The 19,542-nt window shown below is 45.7% G+C and overlaps 1 protein-coding gene across 1 annotated transcript; it reads right to left on the bottom strand.

The window, feature by feature from the left end:
- Positions 1-1,336: 1,336 nt before the first annotated feature.
- On the bottom strand, positions 1,337-16,901 carry LOC143290599 (glyoxylate reductase/hydroxypyruvate reductase-like). The gene is made up of 5 exons (XM_076600189.1): positions 16,668-16,901; positions 13,612-13,782; positions 12,933-13,132; positions 11,258-11,443; positions 1,337-2,063 (listed from the first exon to the last, which is right to left on the bottom strand). Exons 1-5 carry the CDS (start codon positions 16,867-16,869, stop codon positions 1,848-1,850), a joined length of 975 nt encoding a protein of 324 aa, XP_076456304.1. The 5' UTR covers positions 16,870-16,901; the 3' UTR covers positions 1,337-1,847.
- Positions 16,902-19,542: the final 2,641 nt, after the last annotated feature.

The following is a 19,542-nucleotide window of genomic DNA, read 5'->3' as shown; positions in this document are numbered from 1 at the left end:
TTTTCACTGGTAAGTGATATTAGACGGGGGGAGAATGGGGGGGATGCGGGTAGTACATCAGTATGTGCGCGTGGGGTTTGGGGTATGTGTGTGCTTGTTTGTGTGTGTGTTTGTGTGCGCGTGCACGCGCCCTAAACATTTCCAGCTCAGTTTGGAGAAACTGCTGGACAGCTTTCACTGTTTTCCCCAGGCTGCAGAATAGCTGTCAGCGGATCGGAGGAAGTGGACAGCTCTCACTGTTTTCCCCAGGCTGCAGAATAGCTGTCAGCGGATCGGAGGAAGTGGACAGCTCTCACTGTTTTCCCCAGGCTGCAGAATAGCTGTCAGCGGATCGGAGGAAGTGGACAGCTCTCACTGTTTTCCCCAGGCTGCAGAATAGCTGTCAGCGGATCGGAGGAAGTGGACGGAATATGAGCTTTTACGCTATTTACATTGGAACGATCATGGATTGTCACACACACACATTGAGTGTGTCCCTGTGCATGAGTAGTGTCAGTGGTGTTTTATATGCGTGCGTTCGTGTGTGTGTGGAATCCTAAAACATTGCTTCTACGTTCCTTGGTGGAAGGAACAAGCCATTTGATACTTATGGAAGTCTGTGATGGTATCTGAATGTATACAAGTAAGCTGAGTGTAACCAAAGAGCATACAACCTTGTGCTTTCCCTGCAAACTGATATTTGTCTGTAACTTCCCGACAGTTGTTGCAGAATGTGGTAATTCATTTTATCCATCACGTGTCATATAGTGATGTCAGTGACGTGGGCTTTTTGCAGCAATTCCCATGTTAGCACTGAGGGTTCACTGTAATACATTGTGGGTAAAGCTACTGTTAGCACTGAGGGTTCACTGTAATACATGGTGGGTAAAGCTACTGTTAGCACTGAGGGTTCACTGTAATACATGGTGGGTAAAGCTACTGTTAGCACTGAGGGTTCACTGTAATACATGGTGGGTAAAGCTACTGTTAGCACTGAGGGTGCACTGTAATACATGGTGGGTAAAGCTACTGTTAGCACTGAGGGCTCACTGTAATACATGGTGGGTAAAGCTACTGTTAGCACTGAGGGCTCACTGTAATACATGGTGGGTAAAGCTACTGTTAGCACTGAGGGTTCACTGTAATACATGGTGGGTAAAGCTAATGTCTCTCTTATTCTCGATATGTGTGTGTTGGCGCGCGCGTGTATATTCTTTTATAGATGGTCGCATGCACATGCACGCGTATTTGTGTAATATATGCCTATATGTACGTGTGTTTGCGTGCGTGCATGCAAACGTCAACACAGAATGATTCTTCCATTTATCAGAAAAACAACAAAACGAAAAAAAAGAAAAAAAAAAAAAGAAAAGCATTGTTATTTTCGAAAAATGTATGAAAACTTTTTTCACATTCCATGACAAGAAATCCAGACCTGATCAGGGAAAAGGTGAGAGAAACGTGAATTGTTCAAGACAAAATGGCGATGATATTACACCACATTTTCAAATGAAGGAATTGACATTTTGTCCGAAACGGTACCTGTTTAGATGAAATTCATCTGATTACAACGACAATTACAGAACCAAAGGATGTGTGCATAAGTCATCGCGAACAGAACATGACAATACACGGAGTGTTGAATTTAGACGTGGCTGTCAATGTACAAACATCCCTGTAACATGACAATGTACAAACACCCCTGTAACATGACAATGTACAAACACCCCTGTAACATGACAATGTACAAACACCCCTGTAACATGACAATGTGACAGTCTTTGGTACAGCACAGTACCGGCAGAGTTGGGTAAAACGTTTCTGCTCCAGTCAGACAGTACACGGTCCCCCACCCCCACCCCCGGGACCTAGGGTACGGGAGAGGGGAGTGGCCTCCCCTGCAGGCCGGCCAGCACGTTGGTGACGGTGAGCGTGGCCATGGTGCAGCGCGTGCGGCGCGAGGCGGAGCCCAGGTGGGGCAGGAGGGTGAGGGTGGGCAGCTGGAGCAGGGGGTGGTCCGGGGGCAGGGGCTCCGGGGTGCTGACGTCCAGACCTGCAGCACCCAGCTGGCCGCTCCTCAGGGCCTGGGGATCAGGGACACGGGGGGCGTGTGTGGTGGTGGTGGTCATGATGATAATGATCATAATGATGCTAAAATACAACAACAACAACTACTACTACTGCTATTACTACTACTACTACTTATGATGATGATGATACTACTACTACTTAGAATGAATAATAATAATAATAATGGTATTTATATAGCGCTGAATCTTGTGCAGAGACAAATCAAAGCGCTTTCGCACCAGTCAATCACACGCATGCATAACTCTAAAACTGGAGAAACTGAAGACAAGGAAGAGGCAGGGAAGGGAGGCTATTTTGGGAAGAGGTGGATTTTAAGGCCAGACTTGAAAAATCTGAGTGCGGAGACTTGACGAAGCGAAAGAGGTAGTTCATTCCAACTGCAAGGTCCAGAGACAGAGAAAGAACGGCGGCCAACAGTTGAGTGTTTGAATCTGGGTATGCGTAAACAGAGTGGATCCGAAGCCGATCGTAGTGAGCGAGAAGGAGTGTAGAGGTGAAGGCAGCCACAGAGATAGTAAGGAGCAGATTTGTGAATACATTTATAACATAGAGTGCTGATCTTGTACTTTATTCTGTGTGAGACAGGGAGCCAGTGGAGGTGTTGCAAAAGAGGAGTGATATGCTCAGATCTTTTCTTTCTGAGGACGAGTCGGGCAGCTGAGTTTTGTATGCGATAAAGGGACTGAATGGATGAAGCAGGTAAACCAGACAATAGAGAGTTACAGTAGTCAAGGCGAGATTCGGATTCGGATTCGGATTCGGATGATTTATTCATATAGGCCATTGCCCCTCATGAAGGGGTGCAGTATACAACATTATTAAACATGCAAGTGCACAAGGCGAAACAATCATCAAAGGAATTATGATATCATTACTGATCTTAACTTAAATGCTTTATATATGTAAATGGACAAATTCTTTACAATGCTTTCTTTATTAGATGCCATCAAAAGACTTAGCCGAAACTGTAGTCAAGGCGAGAGAGAATGAGAGAAACAACAAGTTGCGTCAGTGGACAGATATTTCCGGATGGAACTGATGCGCCGCAATTGACAGTAGCAGGACTGACATGTCTGACTGATAAATTTTTGCATGGACAGTGTTGTCAAGGACAACGCTGAGGTTCCTGACTGAACTGGAAAGAGGGATGGGTGCATTGCCAAGTTTGATTGTGTCAGCTGTGATGGAAGAGAGTTTTTGTTTAGTTCCTATGATCATTGCTTCAGTTTTGTCTGCGTTCAATTGTAACTTATTTTGAGCCATCCAGTTTTGAATGTCTAGGAAGCAGTTGGATGTTTCTAGCAAGAGCGACAATTTTTCAGGGGTATCACTCTTCTGGAGTTGAGTGTCATCAGCATAAGAATGATGACTGACATTATGGCGATTGATAATTTCAGCGAGAGGAGCAGTGTAAAGTGTGAAGAGCGCAGGGCCTAAAACAGATCCCTGTGGGACTCCATGTTCGATTTTAACGGGCTCAGACAGGAAATTATCAACAATGACAGACTGGAATCGATCAGTGAGATAAGATTTGTGTAACAGGGTGAAATTATTCTCTTTGCCCCGCAGAGAGAGAGAGAGAGAGAGAGAGTGCATGTTTATGACCCGTGTTAGCTTTAGCATCATAACTTCACGTGCAAAATAATAATCATGTAGGGTGGATGTGCTGCATCTTGATATGTTTTTACGAAGTGAGTTCTCCTACCCTTTCCTTGTAGAACCAATATCATCAGTTCTCAGTTAGCTTTAAAAAAGAGAACAGGCAACAGCAGTGTGTGTGCGGGCCTCTGTCAACCTGATAGGGGTAATCAATCATTCATTTATTTATTTCCCGCCTTTCACGAGGACAGTCCCTTGCCCTTTAACCCCCCGCTCCCCTGTTCCCTTTACCCAAGTCCCGATATGTTCCCCGTCTTGTCCTGAGTAAAGCCTTGACGAAAACTGGTGCTGACGTGGTGAAAGAACCCTGCCCAACCGGCTACAAAATGGCGCCCAATATTAATCACCACTCAGAACGTCACCCCAGTGTTGCCAGTGTTCACTGACTGGTTCTCACCGCCCACAAAGCTTCACCCCTCTCGAGAGAAGGATTTTCCTTTCAGCCATACCTTCAGACATTTAAAACGAATTATTTATTGGAAGTTGTTTTCTTGAAATGGCTGAGAGCAAGTATTCCGATGTTTCTGCCATGGCTGACACTTCATCTCCAACTACTGTTGTCAATGTGACTACTGGTAAACCATGGCTCGTGAGGTTCACCGGGGAGGACATAGAAAGCTATCCTGTATGGAGGCATCAACTTTCTAGCCTGATAGCAAATTGGTATCCAGAGAAAGAAGTCTCAAATGCCGTCAGATCATCACTTCATGGTCAAGCGGGAAGAGTGCTCATAAGAATGGGAACGGATGCTTCTGTATCTGACATAATAAAGAAGATGGACAGTGTCTACGGAACTGTAGACACGGAGTCGGACCTCCTGGCCACATTTTATGGTGCCAGACAAGGCCCTGGGGAGTCTGTAGCTGACTGGAGTTGCAGACTGGAAGAGATCCTGGATCAAGTAAAGAAGCAAGGCCCCCTCCCCTCTTCTCCCAACGAGATGCTGCGCACTATGCTATGGACAGGACTGAGGTGTGAGCTGAAGGACATCTCCATGTACATCTACGACCGAATAAAAGACTTTGATGAACTGAGAACTGCTCTTCGTCGACTTGAAAAACAACATCCTCAGTTCAATGTCCCTAAAAAGCCAGTGGTATCGAAAATGAACCAGTCATCGGAAGAAACGTCAGCCATCAAGAAACTAACTTCGCAAATCCAACAACTTACAAATGAGATGGCAAACTTAAAGAAACAGGTCACTTCAAACGCCCAAAGTCAGCAAAGGGAAAACCAACCACAGTACTGGCGAACTAAATCTGCTGCTGCTCAAGAAGAATCACAGAGTCATTATACCCCACAAACAAAGAGGCATCACAGAGACAGATTTTCAGTGTCGAGCCAGTGCCGGATCCAGTGCTACAGATGTGGCCAGTTTGACCACGTTGCTGCTGGATGTCGGGTGAGATTAGATCATCTCAAGCAGGATTTTCACAGAAAACCTATGACGAGAGGCGACTCATAGGTTTGGGACAACAGCCTCAAGAAACAAAAAGGCCTTTGGAAGGACTCACTGGTCACGCCAACGAAGCTGAGATCTTCATTGAGGGACAGCAAGTAATAGCTCTCCTGGACACTGGCTCATCTGTCTCCACTGTTAGTCAGTCCTTTCACTCCAAGTTTTTGAGTCACCTGGAGATTCAGCAGTTAGACAGCCTGCTGGATATTGAATGTGCTGATGGACAACAGTTGCCCTACCTTGGTTACATTGACGCTGGAATCTTAGTCCCAGACTTGATAGATAAGGCAGCCCCTTGTATCTTTTTGGTAGTCCCTGACAGCAAATATAACAGCGCAGTGCCTGTTCTTCTTGGAACCAACATCTTGTCACAAACAATAGCAGATTGCAAGGCCCAGTATGGACAACAGTTTCTTCAGAAAGCTGACATGGCAACATCTTGGTACATCGCCTTCAGGTGCATTGTGCTTCGAGAGAGAAGACTGGAACGGATGAAATATTGCCTTGGGTTGGTAAAGTTGGCAGAATCTCAGCCAGTTACCATTTACCCAAATCAGAACGTGGTTGTTCAAGGTGTTGTTGACAAAGATCTCCCCTATCAGTCTACATGCGCCCTCCTGCAACCTCATACAAACCTGGATGATGGTCTAGATGTAGCTCCAACTCTCATCAGCTACAGCTACAAGAAAAACGGGCAGGTGGACGTCAACATTGCAAATACATCAACCCACACAGTTACTCTACCTCCCAGGACTGTGCTGTGTGAAATTCAGCCTGTCACCATCTACTCGCAGACAGAAGTACGAGACTCAACACCAGGGATGCCTGTGCTGCTTTCAGAGATGATTGAGATCACCTCTGAAACTCTGTCACCAAAACTTGTGGATAGAGCAAAAGGCTTAATCCTGCAATACCAGGGTATCTTTTCAGCGGATGAATGTGACATTGGTTTCACAGGGCGAGTGAAGCACAGGATTGAACTCAGCAACCCAGAGCCCTTCAAGAAGAGGCATCATCGTATTCCTCCTTCCATGTACGACGAAGTGAAGACTCATCTTCAACAACTACTGACCGCAGGAATCATCAGAAGGTCATACAGTCCATGGTCTTCACCTATTGTTCTTGTCCGACGGAAGAATGGTGCACTGAGAATGTGTGTGGATTTCAGAGAATTGAACAGACGCACGGTGAAGGATTCCTACGCTTTACCACGTATTGACGAAATCCTTGACTGCCTCTCAGATTCCCACTACTTTACTGTCCTGGACATGAAAAGTGGATATTATCAGATAGAAATTGAGGAGTGCCACAAGGAAAGAACTGCATTCACAGCTGGCCCTCTTGGATTCTTTGAGTTCAATAGGCTTGCTATGGGTCTTTGCAACAGCCCGTCAACTTACCAGAGATTGATGGAAGACATCTTTTCAGACTACCATCACAAGATATGTCTGATTTACCTCGATGACCTCATTGTGTTCTCCAAGACCTACGAAGAACACATGGAACGCCTGGAGAAAATCTTCAAAAGAATCAGGGAATCGGGTCTCAAGCTGTCGCCAAAGAAATGCAAGTTCTTTGCAGAAAAGGTTGTGTACATCGGCCACGTTGTTTCAAAGGATGGTATTGAAGCGGACCCATCCAAAGTGGAAGTCATCAGATCCTGGCCAACTCCAAGAACAGCTGAGGACGTCAGAAGATTTTTAGGATTTGCTGGATTTTACCGGAAATTCGTGAAAGGCTTCTCCAGCATCGCCCGGCCACTGACAGACATGATACCAACACCGGTGAAGAAAACACAGAGAAGGAAGGTGCAGACTCAATCTTCGTCTCAGAAACTATTCACATGGGGACCAGAGCAAGAGCAAGCTTTTCAACGCCTGCAGGACATACTCTATACTCCTCCTGTGTTAGGGTACCCAGACTACTCCAGACCTTTTGAACTTCATACAGATGCTGCTAATGAAGGCTTGGGGGCAGTTCTATACCAGGAGCAAGATGGATGCAAACGCGCCATCTGCTACGCCAGCCGTGGGCTCAGCAAATCAGAAAGGAATTACCCAGCACACAAACTGGAATTCTTGGCCTTGAAATGGGCTGTCACCGAAAAGTTCAAAGACTACCTTTATGGAGGAAGCTTCACGGTCTTCACGGACAACAATCCCCTTACTTATGTCCTTACGTCAGCGAGACTGGATGCAACAGGACACCGCTGGTTGGCAGCACTGTCAGCGTATAACTTTGACATAAAGTATAAGCCTGGTGCTACGAATGTTGATGCTGATGCTCTCTCGCGTTTACCCAGGAAGTCTGAAATACCGTCAGAAACTGTCAAGCAACTCAGTGGTGCAGTCAATGTCCCTGCATATGCTACATGCTGTTTGTCTGTGGATGTCGCTAACATTCTGGACTCTGGTGACACAGATGTTATGCAAATGACGATGCGAGACTGGAGAAAGGTACAAAGTCAGGATGCGTTTCTGTCCATCTGGTTGCCATTTGTTAGAAACAAACAGAAGCCACGCAAGAACCAAGTTCCAGCTACACCTCCACACTTAGCAATGCTTCGCAAGTTTGACAGCCTGAGTATCAAGCAGGGAGTTCTGTGCAGAGTCGTTTGTGTGGATGGAGAGATGAAGCAACAGCTTGTTCTGCCTGCAAACTTTGTAAGCAAAGCGCTGAGTGGCCTACACGACGATATTGGCCATCCAGGACGTGATCGAACTCTGGCACTGGTTAGGGACAGGTTCTTCTGGCCAAACATGAACTCTGATGTTGAGACCTGGGTGAAGAACTGTGAGAGATGTATCAGACGGAAATCCACCATAGACAGAGCCCCGCTGGTTAACATTATCACATACCAGCCACTGGAACTCGTTTGTATTGATTATCTATCTCTGGAGCAATCATCAGGAGGATATCAACACATACTGGTCATCACTGATCATTTCACTCGGTATGCCCAGGCAATCCCCACCAGAAATCAGACTGCAAAAACTACTGCAGATGCACTGTTTAACTCTTTTATAGTGCACTACGGGTTTCCCAAGAGACAGAAGGAAAATCTTCCAAAAAGATCATTCTTGAGAAACTGATATCACTTGTCTAGGCTGTACAGTTTGTGTTTAGGCTGAATACTTTTTGTTTGCATTGATTTCAAAAGTTTCGAACTGTGATTTATTTAATAACTGTGAAAAACGGCATTTTTGAAATACTACGTTTTAATCTCTATCTTAAGATTCAAATAATTACTGGTCAAGCGCATTTGTAAGTAAATGACGGGACGTCATTTCATTGGCCAGGGGAGGATGTAACAGGGTGAAATTATTCTCTTTGCCCCGCAGAGAGAGAGAGAGAGAGAGAGAGAGAGAGAGAGAGTGCATGTTTATGACCCGTGTTAGCTTTAGCATCATAACTTCACGTGCAAAATAATAATCATGTAGGGTGGATGTGCTGCATCTTGATATGTTTTTACGAAGTGAGTTCTCCTACCCTTTCCTTGTAGAACCAATATCATCAGTTCTCAGTTAGCTTTAAAAAAGAGAACAGGCAACAGCAGTGTGTGTGCGGGCCTCTGTCAACCTGATAGGGGTAATCAATCATTCATTTATTTATTTCCCGCCTTTCACGAGGACAGTCCCTTGCCCTTTAACCCCCCGCTCCCCTGTTCCCTTTACCCAAGTCCCGATATGTTCCCCGTCTTGTCCTGAGTAAAGCCTTGACGAAAACTGGTGCTGACGTGGTGAAAGAACCCTGCCCAACCGGCTACATTTGAACCAGTTTAGAACAGTGCCTTTGATACCAAATGTAAAATGAAGACGGGAAAGAAGGAGTGAATGGTCTATCGTGTCAAAGGCGGCTGATAAGTCGAGAAGAGTGAGAAGGGAGATCTGTCCTGAGTCGGACGCTAGCAGCATGTTATTTAGGATGTGGAGGAGAGTGGTTTCGGTGCTGTGGTCAGCACGACAGGCAGACTGAAATGGGTGGATGAGTTTGTTGAAACAAAGGTGGTTGTTGAGCTGCTTCAGGACAGCTTTTTCAAGGTGTTTGGATAGGAATGGAAGATTAGAAACTGGTCGATAGTTTTTCAAAATGTTTGCGTCAAGGTTGGATTTCTTCAGAAGAGACCGGACGATTGCAGTTTTGAAAGTGGATGGAAACGTTCCAGTGAGAAGGGATGAGTTGACAATATTGGTGATTGTGGGGAGAAGCTGTGAGACACACTGGGAAAAGACAGAGGCTGGTATAGGATCGAGCTTAAAGGATTTTATTGTCATTTCTTTCAGGATTTCATGGACTTCTGTTTCAGTCAGTGGATTAAAGGAATGAAGAGGGGTGCTGTTGAATTGAGGATCAGGATGGGCAGGTTGGAAAGGCATCTGGTCTAAGATGGTACGATTATTTTGGACTGTGTCGAAAAAGAAAGAGGAGAAGACATTGGGGAGTTCAGATAAAGTGTATTCAGGAGGAAGAGCAGTCTTTTTTGCAGTACCGAGAAGATTTGACGTGATAGAGTAAAGAGATTTGGTGGATGTGGCATCCAGAACTTGAGAAGGAAAAAAGTTCGTCTTCGCTGATGAGATCATATCTCTGACTTTATTTATTTGTTTTCGGATGATTTGATTGTGGACTTTCAGTTTTATTGATCGCCATCGCCGTTCCAATTGGCGACGTTTGCGTTTTGCAAGTTGAATGTCTTGTGTGTACCACGGGGTGGAAGGTCTATCGGGGAGCATGTGGGTAGTGAGGGGGGGTTTGGGGTGGGGGGGGGTGTGCATGTTCACCCAGCAGTTGAGAGAGGACAGTGTTGTAATGTGCAAAAACGTCGGTGCGGGAAGAAAGTTCGTCAGTTACAGTCACTGACGCAAACATGGCATCAGTCACGTGTGATAAGCCAGTCCAACGTATGGCCAGATCTGTGTGTTGGTTCTGTAACGAACTGAGAGAGAGAATGATTGGATAGACATAGGCGTTTGACATCAGTGGAAGTTTGGTTGTCGAAACGAAAATTGAAGTCTCCGAGGATGATAAATTCGCCAGAACGGAGGTTGTAGAAATAAAGTAATGTTCGGAACTCATCGTGAAAGAGAGAAGACGTTAGGAGGAGGACGATAGAGACAACAGAAGATGACTGAGTGACCGGGAACATTGAGAGTGACTTCGAGCATTTCAAAAGTGTCATGTGGAAAGGCGTGGTTATGGGAGAAGGAAAGGGAAGACTCCAAGATGTTTCTATAGACGATGGCGATGCCACCTCCACGAGAGTCGAGGAAGTGACTTGGTTTTGTATCCAGGGGGGGTCAGTTGTTTAAGTTTGGGTTCGTGACCTTGTGACTTTAACCAGGTTTCGGTAAGAAATACAATATCAAAGTTATTTAAAAAAATATATAATCAGAAATATAGTCAGTCTTTTGATCAGGGCAAACAGATTGAGCATTGAACAGACAGGCATGAAAGAGATCAGGGGCAGGCTGAGAGAAATTTAATGGTGAAGCAGGTGAGTCAGACAGACAGACAACGGAAGGAGACGATGGTGACTGAGCAGTGGAGGACAACAACAACAACAACTACTACTACTACTACTACTCAACTACTGATGATGAAGATTATACTACTATTTCTACAATAACTGCTACTACTGGTAATGATGACAAAAATGATGATGATTAATGATGATATTGTACTGCCACTCCTACCATTACTGCTGCTGCTGATGATGATACTACAACTACTACTACTACTAATATTGAGAAGAAGAAGAAAAATGAACGAACTAACGAACGAAGTGAATGAATGAATGAATGCCATTAGTATAACGCATTTCCTCGTAAAAAGTATGCAGAAAATTGCACTTTATAGGTAAACCGAAACACTCGCAGTAAGAAGAAGAAGAAAAAAACACAAAAGCGGCTGTGCTCTCCTCGTGGAGAACAGCCCGAATTTCACACCGAAAAATATGTTGAGACAAAGAGTAATACAATATATGAAACACACACACACACACACACACACACACACACACACACACACACACACACACACACACACACACACACACACACACACACTCACCTCCAACAGAGCCTCTTGGTCCACCAGCGCCCCCCTGGTGACGTTGATAAAGATGGCGGAGGGTTTCATGACGGAGAAGGCCTGGTGGTTGAAGAGGTGCCGGTTCTGTGGGCTGACAGAGCACGTGGCGATCACCATGTCCGAACTCTTCAGCAGCTCTTCAAACGACACGTATTCCGCCCCCACCTGCACAGGGGGCAGCATCAAGTCTATGTAACCCGAAAACGGAGTACGGCTGCCTAGATGGCGGGGTAAAACGGGCATACACGTAAAAGTCTGTTTGTGTACATACAAGTGAAGGTGGGAGTTGCAGCCCACGGACGAAGAAGAAGAAGAGAAATCAATGTCATCGTCGTCGTTGTCGTCGTTCCACACAAGCTACACCCCCCCCCCCCGTCTCTCTCTCACTTTTTCGGCGTAACACGTATACCAAACCAAACGTCGGTAAAAACGTTACAGAGACAGAGACAAAGAGACACAGACAAGGAAGAGAAGGAGATATACAGAAACAAAAAGACTGCCAGACCCCCCCCCCTTCCCACAACACACACACACACACACACAGGGATATGACTGGCCATCGTAAAGAAACGCCACAGCCTGTGGAACGACTGATGGCCAACCACCACCTTGATCCAAGTCACAGCAGTGACACCCCCATTCCCCACTTCCTGATTCGCCTATCATTAAATTGGTGATCCATTTTCGCCTATTCCCTGTTCGACTGTGTATTCAGTTGCTCTCTCTCTCTGTGTGTGTGTGTGTGTGTGTGTGTGTGTGTGTGTGTGTGTGAGGAAGACAAGATAACTTTATTATCTCATGAAGAGAAATTACATCAGGTACAGCAAAGCAAACGTAGACAATTACTCAACACACAAACATGAACATGACTTCATTAAAAAGAATCAATAACATATGAGACATCAATGTAAAAAGTATTGCATGAGTATTCACTTCATTAAAATATTGTAATTAGTCAATATTTATAAACACATTGAAACACACCAAGGCTAACACTGCGTGTGTTATACTGCACATTAATTAAGATAGATAAGAATAACTTTAATATCACATAATAATTATCAGTATATCGAAACACATGTACATTGTACAGTTCCAATTGCACATTCATCCTGCATGCTGTCACCCACATTTAAGTAAATATTATCTAAGAAATTTAAACAAAGTGCAGTTTATGCATGCGCTTTTACACGTACCCATATGCAAGCGCAGGTACACACACACACACACACGCACGTGTAATGCACTGAATACACTGTGTGTGTGTGTGTGTGTGTTTGTGTGTGTGCGCCCGTGTTTGAGAGAGAGAGAGAGAGAGAGAGAGAGTGCCGGAAAAGGCGAAACAGGACAAAACGTCCAGCTGTCGCTGAGGGTGGCTGCACGATTACAGTGCAGGTGAAAGGGACCAGCAGCACCCTACCTGCCAGTCCTCACCATCCTCACCACCCTCAGCACTCTCACCATCCTCACCGCCTCACCATCCTCAGCACCCTCACCGCCTCACCATCCTCAGCACCCTCACCATCCTCAGCACCTCACCACCCTCAGCACCCTCACCATCCTCAGCACCTCACCGCCCTCAGCACCCTCACCATCCTCAGCACTCTCACCACCCTCAGCACCCTCACCATCCTCAGCACCCTCACCGCCTCACCTCTTGTGCCGTGGGTTTCGGGGAGTGGCCGCAGTACAGGATTTTGGCTGGTTCAAAGGCCCGCAGACGTTTGGCCACGGCCAGGCCGATACGGCCAAGGCCCACAATGCCCACCACTGACCCGCTCACTTCCGCTCCCGTCATCCACAGCGCGTCATCCCAGCGCGTGCCCCAGATCCCGTTATGCACTGCCCGCATCGCTACAGGAAGGGAGATACAGCACACGTTTCGTTGGTGTTATTTCGCTTCTTTCTCTGTGCTGTCTACTTATGACACTCTGTTCTTGTGTTAGTTTCCACACACACACACACACCTCCCCCCCACCCCCCTCCCTCACACATATGAACATACTCGTGCATGCTCCAACCCACGAACCACCCACATTACAGTGATGGTCTCCATGTTGTTTACTTGTCTATGTTGTGATAATGCACATGACCAAATTTCTCTGATTTGAGATAATAGTTATTCTTATGTTATCTTATCTTATCACAAAGCTTGTGTGCGCACACACACACACACACAAACATACACACACACATTTGCACGCACATGCACATACTCGCATTCGCACCCACCATCGCGGACATAGTAACCCCCGACCCCCGTCCACAAAACATACAGCCCCCTTTCCCCTCACCCCCACCAACGGTCAGCCCCCCTTTCCCCTCACCCTCACCTTCCTTCATCCTGCGGGCAGTGGCCATCAGCAGTCCAATGGTCAGCTCCGCCGTGGCAGTGGTCAGCACTCCGGGCGTGTAGCCCACCTCCACCCCCCTCCTCCGGCACTCCGCCACGTCCACGTGGTCCAGACCCACAGACATCGTGCCCACCACGCGCAGCTGGGGGCCTGTGGTGCAGTGCAGTGTAGTGCAGTGTGGTACAGTGTAGTACAGCGCAGTATAGTGTAGTATAGTGCAGTGTAGTACAGCGCAGTATAGTGCAGTGTAGTACAGCGCAGTATAGTGTAGTACAGTGCAGTATAGTGCAGTGTAGTACAGTGCAGTATAGTACAGTGTAGTACAGTGCAGTACAGTACAGTGTAGCGCAGTGTAGTACAGCGCAGTATAGTGCAGTGTATTACACTGAGTAAAGTGCAGTGCAGTACAGTGCAGTATATTACAGTACAATACAGCGCAGTACAGTGTATTACAGTACAGTACAATGTAGTACAGTGCAGTGTATTACAGTACAGTGTAGTACAGTACACGTAGTAGTACAGTACAGTGTAGTACAGTGCAGTGTAGTATAGTACAGTAGTACAGTGCAGTGTAGTACAGTACAGCACAGTACAGTACGGTGTATCACAGTACAGTACAGTACAGTGCAGTACAGTACAATGCAGTGTAGTACAGTACAGTACAGTGCAGTATAGTACAGTGCAGTACAGTGCAGTGCAGTACAGTACAGTACAGTACAGTATAGTACAGTGCAGTACAGTACAGTACAGTACAGTACAGTGTAGCTCCCAAGACTGCAGCACTCAGAACCAGTGTAACCTTGCCTCCTTCACAAAAGACTAAGCTGGGGATCTCAGATTTACTGATTTACGTAAATTTACGGAAAAATCTCATCTCTGTATATACTCCACATCACATCTATTGACAAAAAAAAAAGAAAAAAAAAAGAAAGAAAAAAAGCAGGCATCGACGCCCACAAACGCAAGAAAATATATTCTTGGACACACTGAGCGGTGGTCTGAATTCCGAGCCATCTGTATTCCAGGTCAGGCCATGGTTATTCCAGGTCAGGCTGATAACAGCTGATGAACGTGACATCAGTGACGGCACGCGGCGACAAGACACCGGTGTCAGTGCCTCAAACCACCCCCTGCTGGGATCACCCTGGGTCATTCTGGGCAAGTTTCGGGTGACCTCCTGGGATCGTATTCAAGAGACCATCGTGCCTGCGGGTAAATGTACCCATATATGTACCTGCGGGCAATCTGCCTGAGGCAAGACAAACTGCCTGAGGCAAGGCAATCTGCCTGAGGCAAGGCAAACTGCCCGAGGGTAAGCAATAGCCGGTGTTCAGGAACACAAGAGCCTACCCGTGGGTCTACAAACCGGAAGGCACTTTACCCGTACTATGGGAAAACAGGCGTTATGCGGACAGACCGTGTCTTTAGTACGGCCCCTGAAAGTTTGACATTATCCTTTGTTTGCTTGGCAGTCAAAATTGACGTGTTGAGACTGGAAGACGCCATATTTTAATATGACTTATGTATGTAGCTGTGAAGTAAGTGCACTTGCAGCCGATCAATGACGGAATGCCCGAAATTTGCAGATCGTCGAAATTCGTTCATTCCAGAGAAATATTTGAATCCGAACTCCATTATTTCATTTTATTTTTGCAATTAGCTGAAAAGCAGCGAGGTCAATGTTACACTGTACCTGCAGGTCTCCAGCTTCCATGTCGAAGGTAACTTGCCTCAGGGCAAAATGAATTTGTCTTAAATACGGCCCCGGGGGTCATTGTGGTTTGTCCAAGTTCGACCTCTCCCCCCCCACCCCCCCCTGCACCCCTCTCCTCCCGAATCCGGCAGCTGGAACTGACCCCCTTCCTACGTGTGTAATCAAGCGGTGGAGGGAGGGGCCTGGTTCTGGAATGATAGCCTGTACAGACTGACCCAACAATCCAGCGAGATTTGACCCCGGGGTATAATCAAGGGGGTGCCTGATGCGAACAGCTACTACACCGGGTCATCGGGTCAGTGCAGACTGTGGGCTAGTCCTCTGCCCTCAGCTGTCAATAGTAACCCCCCTGCTGTTGAACGCCGTTTGAAGGTCACTGTAGCTATGGATCATAACGTCTCCCTCCCTCTCTCTCTCTCTCTCTGTGTGTGTGTGTGTGTGTGTGTGTGTGTGTGTGTGTGTTTCTGCTGACTTTAGGCCTATCAGTTCTTTATATCTGCTGAGTCAGATAACAAAGACAGACCTTCGCTACACACTAACGCATAGTACGGACCAAAATGCACACACACTGACGCCGGTTTGTCCTCAGTACATCCAGAACATGTCATCAGTTCATCTGTCACTCTCATTCAAAGCTTTCTCTTTTCTCACTGTGTAGGCCTACATATTTCATTGATCAATATATTCAACTAATCATGTCATCACTATACACACTAAACTTCAAACGAGAACAATGCAAACTTTTCCGGTGAAAAAATTTGCACGAGAAAAAAGTGCACATGTTGTGCACTCAGTCAGTTGTGCCCGAAATGACAATGAACTTGATCACCTGTTTTATCACCTGCCAGTTAGACACGGCATGTGATGGCTGTGTTACTAATACTGACCGACGTTCTCAACCTCACTAGTTAGAACTGCAGTATCTCTTCACACACAAGCAGGCCATAACTGTCTCCTCCATCTTCTGAAATTGAACATACAACCCCCACCCCCCACACATCCCCTGGAGTCAGAACGATCGACCGTTTAACAGAACTTTAAATCGCGGTCTGTATCCATCATAATGTAAGGTGTATCACTGGGTATCCACCAAGAAGTTCCACTGATGTCGTCATAAACCACCATGACCTCAACCATGATCAACATTAAGCGAAATAACCCTACACCCACCCCCCTTTTCATATACTTAAAAAAAAAAAAAAAAAAAAAAATTGACGACACACCAATGTCAAAATCAATCAGTTTTCAATGCATTCCCATCGCTTCCCAGACAAGCTTCACACAGTGCAGTCAACATCAGGGGGCTGTACTCTGTACTCACCCACAGCGTCCAACACCTCGGCGTCTACACGGTCCGGAGGATGCACAATCAGCGCGTGAGCCCCGCGTGCATTCTGCTTCAGCTCTTCTCTGGTGATGAACCGCTGTTCTGGGAAGGACTGGACCTCGCACTCAGCAGCCAGGCGCTGCAGCACCTCTTGAGGAATTCCACGAGAAACGTAGACAAAAGGTCTGCCCGCCATTTTGATTGGCAGTGTCGTCAGGTGTGAGGGGTAGTGCGCAGCAGGCGACACTGAGGTTGCTGTTGTCGTTCCTGGCACGTACAGGCGCTTGACTTTTTTCTTTTCTCTTCCGTGTGCTTCCCTTGCTAATGTTCTCCCATTATTGCTTGAACTGTGTATCCTACAGTATACTGGTGCGCCGTTACCTGCAGTACTCTTATTTGATTTGATACATCCATACAATATATGTGTACGTTTCTTCTTCATTCCGGCCTTTCCCAACCCAACAATATTCTCAGTCATAAGTTGATGTGAATGTTTCTTTTCTCAATATATGTTATGACCATCATGCTTGTGCCTTTATCATTTGTCATCGTGTAGTGCAGATCCTATCTCGGTCGGGGACTGGGTAAAAGAAGTGTACCATAACTTATCTATTATCCCCGAAAATAAATTTTGTGTTGCCGCGAAACGTAACGGTCTTATCATGTCTTCTCCGGGATTAAGATGAGAAGGGGGTATGGTAAAATGAAACGTGGTGAAGTGTGTGAAAGGCTGTGTGCTGTGTATAGAACAGGTGATACTTAGAGCTCAGTAGAAAGCACACACCATCCAGCGTCTTTGCATTTCAAATCAGAGTACAAGGTACAGATATAACTGACTGATACTCAGTGATTTTATCATCTCTGACAAGAAACTGTTGACACGTTTGCTGGCAGAAAGGCGACATGCATAAACAGAACAACACAAAGTCCGACCGTGCTTCCACACTCCGACCATTCAAAGTAAACATGACTGATAATATTATGGCCGGCGGCCAACACACACACACACACGCGCGCGCGCGCGCGGCGCACTGCATACACACACGCGCGCACTGCACACACACACGCGCGCACTCACGCGTACACACAAATACCGTGACAGATACACTGACTAAAACTAACACCATTTAATGTTTGCCTTATATATTTTCTTATTGAGACTGATGCTCTATGGCACGTGTTCTGGGGGAAGATGAATTAAAGTTATTGCGCATCCGAGTCGTACGTGTATCTGAAAAACTGGTTCCCTTTTTTCATCGTATTTTAAGTCAGCTTTCTAACCCAAACACAGCCCTACAGTACCAGCATCCAGAGCTTCGTGGTGTTAAAGAAAAAGTGACGGTCCTGACACACTGAGAAACAACAGCAAGAACGACGAAAACCAAACATGAAACAAAGCTCCTAGAACCGCCGTCAGTTCTCGGCACTTTTTCATCTATCTGTCTGTCTGTCTGTCTATATATCTGTTTGTTTGTTTATCTATTATTTGTTTTTTTGTTTCTATTTGAAATTACATAAACCATTTTGTGATTTTTTGTTGTTGCATTTTTATGGTGACGCCAAACCTGCTCCACCCAACACTGCAGTGCCAGTCCAGGGGGGAGTACACCGCATTATAACAAGCGTGTGGATTGCATGAATGCACTCCCTTTAATTACCAGAGTCTCTCCAGTGGTTCGGGCAGTCCTCCTCTTGTCGGTGTACAATGGAGCACAACACTGACAATACAATGCAATACAAGACAATGGAGCACAACACTGACAATACAATGCAATACAAGACAATGGAGCACAACACTGACAATACAATGCAATACAAGACAATGGAGCACAACACTGACAATACAATGCAATACAAGACAATGGAGCACAACACTGACAACACAATGCAATACAAGACAATGGAGCACAACACTGACAACACAATGCAATACAAGACAATGGAGCACAACACTGACAATACAATGCAATACAAGACAATGGAGCACAACACTGACAATACAATGTAACACAAGACAATGGAGCACAACACTGACAATACAATGCAATACAAGACAATGGAGCACAACACTGACAATACAATGCAATACAAGACAATGGAGCACAACACTGACAATACAATGCAATACAAGACAATGGAGCACAACACTGACAATACAATGCAATACAAGACAATGGAGCACAACACTGACAATACAATGTAACACAAGACAATGGAGCACAACACTGACAATACAATGCAATACAAGACAATGGAGCACAACACTGACAATACAATGCAATACAAGACAATGGAGCACAACACTGACAATACAATGCAATACAAGACAATGGAGCACAACACTGACAATACAATGCAATACAAGACAATGGAGCACAACACTGACAATACAATGCAATACAAGACAATGGAGCACAACACTGACAATACAATGCAATACAAGACAATGGAGCACAACACTGACAATACAATGCAATACAAGACAATGGAGCACAACACTGACAATACAATGTAACACAAGACAATGGAGCACAACACTGACAATACAATGCAATACAAGACAATGGAGCACAACACTGACAACACAATGCAATACAAGACAATGGAGCACAACACTGACAATACAATGTAACACAAGACAATGGAGCACAACACTGTGACAATACAATGCAATACAAGACAATGGAGCACAACACTGACAATACAATGCAATACAAGACAATGGAGCACAACACTGACAATACAATGCAATACAAGACAATGGAGCACAACACTGACAATACAATGCAATACAATAAATGTAACACAACACACCTTTATTCATTCTTATTTGACGATAAATACACACACACACACACACACACACACA

This window comes from Babylonia areolata, chromosome 15 (assembly GCF_041734735.1).
Source record: "Babylonia areolata isolate BAREFJ2019XMU chromosome 15, ASM4173473v1, whole genome shotgun sequence".
Lineage (NCBI taxonomy): Eukaryota > Metazoa > Mollusca > Gastropoda > Neogastropoda > Buccinidae > Babylonia > Babylonia areolata.
Note: the sequence above shows the minus strand (reverse complement) of the source record. Positions and strands in the feature narration are given on the sequence as shown.

What these genes read in the sequence shown, in the direction of transcription:
- LOC143290599 (XM_076600189.1), bottom strand. Translation starts at nt 16,869, where the DNA reads ATGGCGGGCAGACCTTTTGTCTACGTTTCTCGTGGAATTCCTCAAGAG. An exon ending in TGCCCGCAGGATGAAGGAAG is followed by an intron (nt 13,133 to 13,611) that starts GTGAGGGTGAGG and finishes CCCTTCCTGTAG; the next exon opens with CGATGCGGGCAGTGCATAAC. An exon ending in CGAAACCCACGGCACAAGAG is followed by an intron (nt 11,444 to 12,932) that starts GTGAGGCGGTGA and finishes CCCCCTGTGCAG; the next exon opens with GTGGGGGCGGAATACGTGTC.